Below are 9,789 nucleotides of genomic sequence, written 5' to 3' on the forward strand. Positions count from 1 at the left end.
CTAGTCAAGATCGAAGGTAGTGTGCCTGACCGAAGCCTTCATTATGTCCTCGTAACAGTCAGGCACGCCTGGCTGGAAATCAAAGTTGCAGATGCAGTTGGTTGAGCGGTCGCAGCAGGGCACGATGGAGCGGCTATTGTCGAAGTCGTCCAGGAGAGGGGTGCCCTTGACGAGTGCAGCATTGTGACGGTCCACTGCGTCTCTGACGGCGGTCAAGACGTCCTCGTGCCCGTACACGTTGAGCGGGTAGTTTTCTCCCGGGTCCTTGTCCAGGTCGTACAGGATGGGCGTTTCGTGCACGGTCACACAATCGCCGTCGCATTCATTGCACTCGAAGTAGTCGTCGAAAGGAAAACCCTCATCGCACCTTTCGCCGTATTCCTCCTGCGTGCTGCGCTTCTGGGTTCTGAAGTGAGCCTTGTACTTTCCGACGCGGACGGCCATTATCTTGTCTTTGCAGTAGTAGAAGAATTCGGAGTGGGGAGACGATCCGTCGTTGAGGAGGACATCGACGATGCTCTTGCCGTCGTACTCGCGATCGTCGGGCAGAGAGGAGCCTGCCAGCTCGGCTGCCGTGGCGATGATGTCCATGGAGGTGACCAGCTCGTGAGATACTCCAGGGGTGATGGTTCCTGGCCAGTGGACCAGGTAAGGGACACGGTGACCGCCTTCCCATGACAAAGATTTTCCTCCTATAGAGGGAGATCAGAGAGAGAGGATCACAATTGTGGCGTTGTATTTGAATGCAAAGCGTGATAATAAATATATATGACGTCATTCACCACATTTATGCTCAAAGGCTGCAATTAGATCTTTTACAAGAGATTATGATAGAAATCACTGCAGTAAACGTTTCACATGTCTGACAAAAAGTATGAAATATTAATCATAAAAGTATCCAGGAAATGGTGTAGGATGGCAAAGGTACCCTCTATTATGCCTTGTGCTTTGCAATTCCACATTTTCTTTGTTTAAAGTAGATCTTACTCATTTGTGCTAATCTTCGCTCTCATGAGACTTTGTATTTTATTTTGCACATAGATGTATGAGGACGAGGAAATGGTCTTTCATTTCAGCGGAGGGTACTGTTTCTAATTACCGCACTCTGTACGCACATTATTCCATGAACAGTACACAATACCACGAAAGAATGTCCAAAATAAAAGTTGTGAGAAGTTTGAGCCTTACTGCCTGAAACCACGGCTTTCCTTGATGGATGATTAACGTCATTAACGTTCCTGAATTTGCCTTTGTTGTTTTTTTCTCGAAAAAAGATAAAGAGAAAAAAGGCAGGGGATATTTCTGTTTAATTGTTTTAGTGCCTGAAATGTAGTTTGTGCCAAAGACAGCGTTCGCTATCAATTATAATCATCCTCGTCGTCCGCAATCAGAGCATTTATTAGTCCATGATTACACCAGCATAAGGTTCTGATATTGTTAAGTGTACTGCAAATGCTTGACGGAGGGTTGGGAACACCACCCACAAGTGTATCTTCCATATTCTTTCTCAACACCCGCAGAATTGTAACAGTGAATTGGGAGCATATCACCGTGACAGGGATTGTGAACGCCCTCTCCGGCGAACAGTGCAAACGTGCGGTTCGTAAAGTTACCTTGGAAGATGTGGGCGTCACCACCTTCGTTGCAGTACTCGCGATGTGGGCCGTGGTCGGAGATGAAGAAGACGACGGTGTTGTCGGCGATGCCTTTCTCTTCGATGCTCTCCATGATGGCCTGCACAGAGCTGTGCATCTCATTCAGGTTGTCACCATAGCGACCTGCCCAACAAGGAGGAAACCAGAAGACAAATGATTTGGGAGTAGGCCTATTGTACTCAGCGAGATTGGATGGGTCTGTGTGATGAGGCTGACTCTGCTTGATGGTAAACAGTGAGCGATATAAAGATATTTTCGTGTTGAAGATTAGTGACGAAACAATGAGGATGATAACAGATATGATTGCTGCTGCTGCTGCTGCTGCTAAGATTGTGTACCTTCAAGAGCTGTACAGACTTCGTATCAAAATGTGCCATATCATAATGTCCGGATACTACAATTACGCATATTGTATTTTCTTTTTTTTTTTTTGTAAAGCGTTTCTTAGCACTGGCTCCCTTAGTAAGGACCCTCTTGTAATAAAGCTGTCCATATTGCACCTCTCTACTCCCTATATACATTTTCTGCAGGGTCCAAGGCATTCTTGGGCCAGACTACCTTTTATCTGACAATAGGACTTAAGTGACAACTCATTTAGATCTGATTTTAATGCTTTTAGATTAAATTTTGTTGACTTAATTGAGTGATGAAACTCATACTACTGAGAATCATCTCACACTTTGCACTGATGAACATGTATAATGACAAAATAATGCATTTTGCTCTTTCATGAGAAAGAACTCATCTTGTCACGTGCCGCCTTTGACTAAAACAGGGCAGCAACGATAGCAACTACAGGATATATATGTGTATCCACACAGTGTGCGAAGCTAGAGTATAGACAAGGGCACACTCCCTCGAGATCGAGGTCGATGGTGAGGTATAAAGCAGGAATCGAATCTGCGTCTCCCTCCAATTCATCTACGTGACAAATGATCTCGATATAACTTACCACGGCGGGATGTACAGGTGAATTCGTCAGAAGAGAAAAGACTGGTGTGCATGTGGGCAAAGGCAACGTAGAGGAAGAACGGGCTGGCTTGGTTCTCTTCGATGAACTGGAGGGCGTCATCACGGAAGAGCTGGGAAATGCCGCGGTGCTCGAACGGCTGGGCCATCACGGTTGCGTTGTAATCTCATGTTTTCAATAAGCGTGAACTCTAAGACATGTCGTGATAAGGACTTTAAGACAATTGGCATCGTCATTATAAAACGAATTCCCCTTTTACAAGACACGTTTTAGATTTTAGATAGAAATATGGATTCGTTTGAATGCATACAAACAGCTTCTTAAATCCTCTTACATTTTGTTTTTAAGATGATTATATGGTGTATACTTTAGAAGTGTAAGAAGCATGCTCTTGTTTTAGAGCCTTTGAGTACTGGTAAGAAGCATATGTTATTCTTATAGATTATGTGAATAAGTACGCATTCAAGAACGTTTTGAATAAAACGTATCCAGACAACTGCATATCATATTTTCACCTCTTCCTTCATGCAGATGTATACTCTTGCCGAGAAGGTTAACTGTTTGATAGATATAGTGCTCACCTTATTGAAAAGGTAATTGGGTAAATTTTTGGTTTCAGTATATTATTCAAACACAACTAAGTTAACTTTTACATTAACATTTTCACAACTCACAAATTCCACACGCACACACATTTCATGATTCACAAGATCCAAGTTACACTAATCCTATTTACTTTGCAGAGTGCAACAACAACATAAGTTATATACTGAGCAAATAGGCTTACATCAGTTCGCACTATTCAAGGTTTAGAATAGTTAAGGAACTAAATCGTACCCGATTATGTGATGCTAAGTTGTACCTTGAGATGATGGGCAATATTGCCCCTATAAAGGAGCAGGCAGTGACACTGACTTGCTCCTTTAAAGGAGCAATTTTGCAGCAGTCATGGAGCAAATAAGCACCACATATAGGTGCAACATCATACCAATAAGGCACAAGATTGCACCCTCAAGAGAGGGTACATTCTTGCATCCTTCGGGCATAAAGTTGCACCTAAAGGTACGAGGTTGCGCCTTTTTCAAGGGGGCAAAGTTGCTCCCGAGGGTGTAACTTTTACCCTTTCTTGCGGGTACAAAGTAGCACCCAAAGTTCCAAGATTGCACCCTCAAAACAAGGCACAATCTTGGAACTTTGGGTGTTTCTTTACACCCTCACGAAAGGATGTAAAGTTGCACCAAGATGTAAAGGCTACACGGGGTGCAAAGGTGCGCCGAAAGGTAAAGGGTGCAAGATCGCACCCTCAAGAAAGGTGCAACTTAGCACCACTTAGTGTGGGTGGAAAGATGCACCCTCAAGAAGAGGTGCAATCTAGCACCACTTAGTGTGGGTGGAAAGATGTACCCAAGGGAACATTTTCGCACCCTCAATAAAGGGTTCAACTTTGCACCCTCTCTGCAATATTATTTTATACACACGTGAATTCCTTGTTCATGTGAGCTACGTTTAATATGAGCGTGACCCAGTATTAGACACGTGTCAAGCCTTTGCAGACACAGACTTTTTTCTTCATATTGTTTAAAGGTCATTTCAAACAGATTTAAATATATATTTATTTCTTTTAAAGGACAAGGTCACCTTCATAGACATGTGGGTTGAGTGAATGCAGCAATATTAGTAGAACACATCAGTGAGAGTTTGAGGAAAATCGGACAATCCGTTCAAAAGTTATGAATTTTAGAAGTTTCTGCTCAGTCACGGCTGGATGAAAAGACTAAGTAAGCTTATGACGTCACATGAGTACGATATAAAGAAAGAATAAAGAAAATTCAACATATTTCCACTTTTTTCGCATAAGAAAAGAACACTCGACTTCTCTCTTTCAGACGGCAGGGGGAATAATATTACCCTTAACATATGTCTGTAGCAAGTCGAAGAAATGTGCACTTTATTCAAAAAGTAAAGTTTCGTGAAATTCTCTTTTTATTTTCCTTATATAGTTGTACGCATGTGACATCATACACTGTAGTAGTCTTCTCATCTAGCAGTGACTGCGCAGATACTCAAAATATTCGTAACTTTTGAATGGAATGTCCGATTTTCCTCAAACTTTCACTGATGTGTTCTACTAATATTGCTGCATTCTCTCAATCCTAATGTATATGAAGGTGGACTTATCCTTAAGTTAAGGGGAGCAAATGTGGAGATCATGACCTGTGATACATGTTACGGGAAGTCTATATTTTTATGTGTACTCGTTTTTTTTTTCAACTACAAGGAATTACCTATGAGCTAATTGGATAAAGAAGCTGAGCATTCCTTTTTTTCATCAGTTAATGTCAGTGCTGGTGTATTATTCTTGAAAAGTTGGCAGCTAAATGTCCTCCAAACCAAGTACTTACTGTATAAAATTATTTTCCTGTGAGTTACGTTTCTTATGAGCATGACAGATCTGTAGACACGTGTCATAGTGGTTACAAACACTAAGTTTCCTTTGCTTTCATCGTTATCAAGAAGTGATTTTCAACAATTTCAGATGTTCTGGTTTTTTTCAATTTCGTTACGAGAAAGCAATTGTAATGATTTCATGTAAAACATGTTAAGGAAAGTTGATAGTTTGGTTATTTTATCATTACTCATCTTCGTCTTCTCAACAAGAAGATGATACATAGTGAGCTCATTTGCTAAAGAAGTTGAAGGATGTTTAATTGCTGGTAGCCACGTAGGGGCTTTTGTCATAACATTTTGCATCTTAATCCCTCGAAACTAAGTACATGCAGTATTAGTTTATATAGATAACATAATATTTTTGTTGTTGCTGTGAGCTTATTCATATGAATTTTAGACATGTTTCTCATATGTTTCTGTCATATGCTTTACTGAAGAACAGCAAATGTTGAGTTAATTGGCAAGAGAGGTTGATCATTACTTTACATTTAAGTTCATTGAAGTGCCGGGGCATAAACTTGTCTTGAAATATTAGCATCCAAAACCCTCCAAACCAAAAACGTGCAATACTAGACACGACAGGAATTCCTTGTTATTGTGAGTTATGTTTCTTAAAAGCACTGATTTTTTCTGCTTTTGCAATGTACTATGTTCAAAAACACTCTTGAACAATTTTCAGATTTCGTTTCTTTCTTAAGAGAAGAAAACGGTTAGGTCATGTGAAGCATGTTCCTATAAGTTTTATTTCGTTAATAATTTTTCTTTACCCATCTCCTCAACCGTAAGGTGATACGGTACCTAAAAAGTCATAGGCCAAAGGTGTTGAGCTTTACTTCCGCTTTTTAAAGTAAATTTAAGAGCTGGGGCATTATTTTTAAAAAGTTGGCATTTTAAGCTATGTACACCGAGGACGAGTCCTACTGAATGGATTTCTTGTTGCAGTAGAATTGTATTTTTTTTATGAGCTTGATGGAGTATTAGACAATTGTATAAAGTGTTTGCAAAAACTTTTAATGTATTCCCTTTTGCTAATGTCCAAAGAGTTCATTTGCCAAGTTTTGATTGTCTTTTGTTTTAATCATCAGGGGTTTGTTTTATCATGGTCATAGAGGAAAGAAACTTAATTATAAAAAAAGCCTTCATATAAGAAGAGACACTGTAGGACACAATTTCATCAAAAGTTGTGATTTTCAACATTTCCAAAATGCAATTGATGAATATTTCTCCCCAGGGCACAGAAAGAAAGTAGTTTTTGGTCTTTTTTTTTCACGTCAGTATGTTATAATACCCGCGGGTTTACGCCTATCCCACCAATTTCCATCCGCATACTGTACCCGGCCCTGTTTTTTTGTTTTATGTTTTTTATTTTTGTTTTACACTGCAAAGAAAATGAGAACACTGATGTTTGAGAAAAATCCCGACATGTTTGATTGGGCAATTGAGTATATGAATATAAGAACGACCCAAGTCCATGGATGACCATTTCAAGTAAACTTAAAAAAACTTCATATTTTTTTTTTATTTGTCCAATAATATTCTATTTAACTGTGATGGGAAGGCAACGTTGTATATACAATTTAGAACATATATTATTATGACAATTAACATTTACATTAATTGTGGAGAGGCCATTTTGTGTGATGGACTTGGGTCGTTCTTTGATTCATATGGACTTGGGTCGTTCTTTGATTCATATACATGATATTCTGCTATAGAGATGAGAGAAGGACGAGAGAGGGCGCTATAATATGAATGTAAGAACGACCCAAGTCCTTCATGTTTACATTCATATAAGATTTAACTCATTTGTATTTCAGGCACTTCCGGGGGTAATTAGGATTTATCATTTATACACAAGATGAGTCCATGCATAAGCTACAATTTCCCATGTCAAACTAAATTTGGCCAAAAATTGGACTTGGGTCGTTCTTATATTCATATACTCAATTCTTTTTTGATGTCTATTATTCTTTCCAAATAAGTTTTTTGGTTATCACTGAGGACAAATACAGATACCCTATTTCTTCTACCAAAATCACAGCACTGTATATTCTCATATTTCTACAGTATTTCGTCTCAACACTTGCCCTATTGATATTTCAAAGCATGTTTCCCTGCCTGCCCTCAAGAAACTCCCCCATTAAAGGAGACCTCCGGTGATTCTCAGATTTTTACATTTGTACAACTATGAATTACGAGGGGCGACTGAAAAGTTTTGAGCCTAACATAGAAAGGATTAAGATATGAAGGCCAAATTTGGTCCATGAAGTCTTCATTATATCTTAATCCTACCAAGCGAATTTCTTGGTCATAACAATTTTTATCCTTATTTTACAGGTTCTTGAACTTTCTGTATCAGGTGATTCATAAAAAATGGACAAAATGATCACAAAAGGCGTCTTGTTTCACCAGGACAATGCTCCAGCGCATTCATCAGCGGTTGCAATGGCAACCATTCATGACTGTGGATTCCAACTAGTTCCGCACCCACCGTATTCACCAGATATAGCCCAATCTTACTTCCACCTCTTTCCAAACCTCAAAAAAGATTTGGCTGGACAACGCTTCACCACTGATGAGGAGGTCATTGATGCTGTTGACTCCTACCTGGAGGACCAACCAAAGAACTTCTACTGCAGTGGCATAGAGGCACTACGTCACCGCTGGAGGAAGTGTGTGGACTCACAAGGGGACTATGTAGAAAAATAGAGCAATAAAGTACTTCTGCCTCTTACCATCTTTTGAAGGCTCAAAACTTTTCAGTCGCCCCTCGTAGTTATACTGAGGACAGAGTTTCAGAATTTGTGATAATTGGGATGAAGAATAAGAATGTTTTCAAAAAATAGAACAAATTGCAATGAACAAGGATGATGACATGGGAGAGTCACCATAAGAATGCATGAGTTGGGGATCAAGGAAGCAGAACAAAAGAATAAGGCATGCATAGACTATAGACAGGTGAACTCGCAAGCAAGCGGTATTGTTATGGAATTACACTGCTATCATTTCTGAAATATGTGAACCTTATAGCTGGTAAAATTGGGTCTTTGAGAGCGTCTGGGGGCTACGCCCCACCAGCGTCTGGCAACGGTCATGCATTTATTCTGTAAGTGTAAGAACAAGTTCCAGTGGGTTTCATGGGGTTACTTTCCTAATTTTCAGCTAGGCTAGCCTAGCTGGTAAGAGTTTGGTCTTTGGAGCGTCTGGCGGCTATTGTCTGGCAACAATCATTCAATTATCCTTTGCGTGTATCACAAGAACAAGTTCCAGTGGGTTTCAGGAGGTTATTTTTCCAGCTATATATAGGCTAGTCTAGCTGGTAAAATTGGGTCTTTGAGGGCGTCTGGCGGCTACCCCCCCCCCCCCCACCACCATTTAAAACGTCTGTTAACGGTCATGCATATATCCTGTAAGTGTAAATAACAAGTTCCAGTGGGTTTCACAAGGTTACTTGTTCAGCTAGGAAGCCTAGCTGGAAAAAGTTGGGTCTTTAAGGGCGTCTGGCGGCTACCCCCCACCACTTAAAACGTCTGGCAATGGTCATTCATTTATCCTGTAAGTGTAACGAACAAGTTCCAGTGGGTTACATTAGGTTACTTTTTCAGCTAGGCTAGCCTAGCTGGAAAAATTTGGGTCTTTGAGGGCGTCTGGCGGCTACCCCCCACCACTTAAAACGTCTGGCAATGGTCATTCATTTATCCTGTAAGTGTAACGAACAAGTTCCAGTGGGTTTCAGGAGGTTACTTTTTCAGCTAGGCTAGCCTAGCTGGAAAAATTTGGGTCTTTAAGGGCGTCTGGCGGCTACCCACCACCACTTAAAACGTCTGGCAATGGTCATTCATTTATCCTGTAAGTGTAACGAACAAGTTCCAGTGGTTTTCATGAGGTTACTTTTTCAGCTAGGCTAGCCTAGCTGGAGTTGGGCCTTTAAGAGCGTCTGGCGGCTACCCCCCACCACTTAAAACGTCTGGCAATGGTCATTCATTTATCCTGTAAGTGTAACGAACAAGTTCCAGTTGTTTTCATGGGGTTACTTATCCAGCTAGGCTAGCCTAATTTTGGGGGGTCCTTTTTGTGGCCCTCCTGGCCACACCCACCACCGATGACCAGCCAGACGTGCATTTCCATACTCAGGGGCATATGTACTAAATTGCTATACACATAAAAATTGGTAACCTTTTCAGCTAGGCTGACCCCCGCTGGCTCCCGGACTATTTAGTGGGGGCGTAGCTCACCACACCCTCAGAGGCGTAGGGCCCCTCGTAGCCGACTGGTATAGGACCACCACGTCCCGGCGGGAAAGGTAGATAGCCGCAATCTACTCGGTCAACATTCTGAGTGGGACCCATGTCCAGTGAGGTCTGAGCAATATCTTGAATCTCTGTAATTACGAGGGTAACAATTACAGCTTCGAATAAAATAAGTGGGCAGGAATATACGGAGAGTTTGAATGCAAAAGCAGACAAACGTCATTTTCACTTTTTAAAGTAAGATCATTATCAAATCAAGAAAAAAAAGAGTATTTTCAAAATCTAATAATATATTGCACTAGATACATAACAAGAAATCTTTTTCAAAATATTTTTACAATCATCATAATCATTTTCTTTGTTTTCAGCAACTTCAGTCTCAATATTTCAATCTGATAGAAATGGATAAATTGTTTTACGTGATCAGAAAAAAAAATATCTATGACAAGTCATTGATTCTAAAAGC

The 9,789-nt window shown here is 40.5% G+C and overlaps 1 protein-coding gene across 1 annotated transcript; it reads right to left on the reverse strand.

Annotated features, from left to right (window-relative positions):
- LOC139724462 (arylsulfatase-like) lies at positions 1–9,422 on the reverse strand. Its single transcript, XM_071635601.1, has 4 exons — positions 9,314–9,422; positions 2,608–2,790; positions 1,614–1,778; positions 1–692 (listed from the first exon to the last, which is right to left on the reverse strand). The coding sequence occupies exons 1-4, from the start codon at positions 9,420–9,422 to the stop codon at positions 1–3; spliced, it is 1,149 nt and encodes a 382-aa protein (XP_071491702.1).
- Between the last annotated feature and the right edge of the window lie 367 nt (positions 9,423–9,789).

This window comes from Diadema antillarum, unplaced genomic scaffold, assembly GCF_040938485.1.
Source record: "Diadema antillarum isolate AM-2024a unplaced genomic scaffold, OU_Dant_1.0 scf00000215, whole genome shotgun sequence".
NCBI lineage: Eukaryota > Metazoa > Echinodermata > Echinoidea > Diadematoida > Diadematidae > Diadema > Diadema antillarum.

Bases quoted from the DNA above. Each gene is read 5' to 3' on its own strand.
- LOC139724462 (XM_071635601.1), bottom strand. From the start codon at position 9,422: ATGGGTCCCACTCAGAATGTTGACCGAGTAGATTGCGGCTATCTACCT. The intron at 2,791-9,313 runs GTGTGGTGAGCT...TGAAAACATGAG, and splicing joins GGGGCCCTACGCCTCTGAGG to ATTACAACGCAACCGTGATG. The intron at 1,779-2,607 runs GTAAGTTATATC...CTTGTTGGGCAG, and splicing joins CACCTGTACATCCCGCCGTG to GTCGCTATGGTGACAACCTG.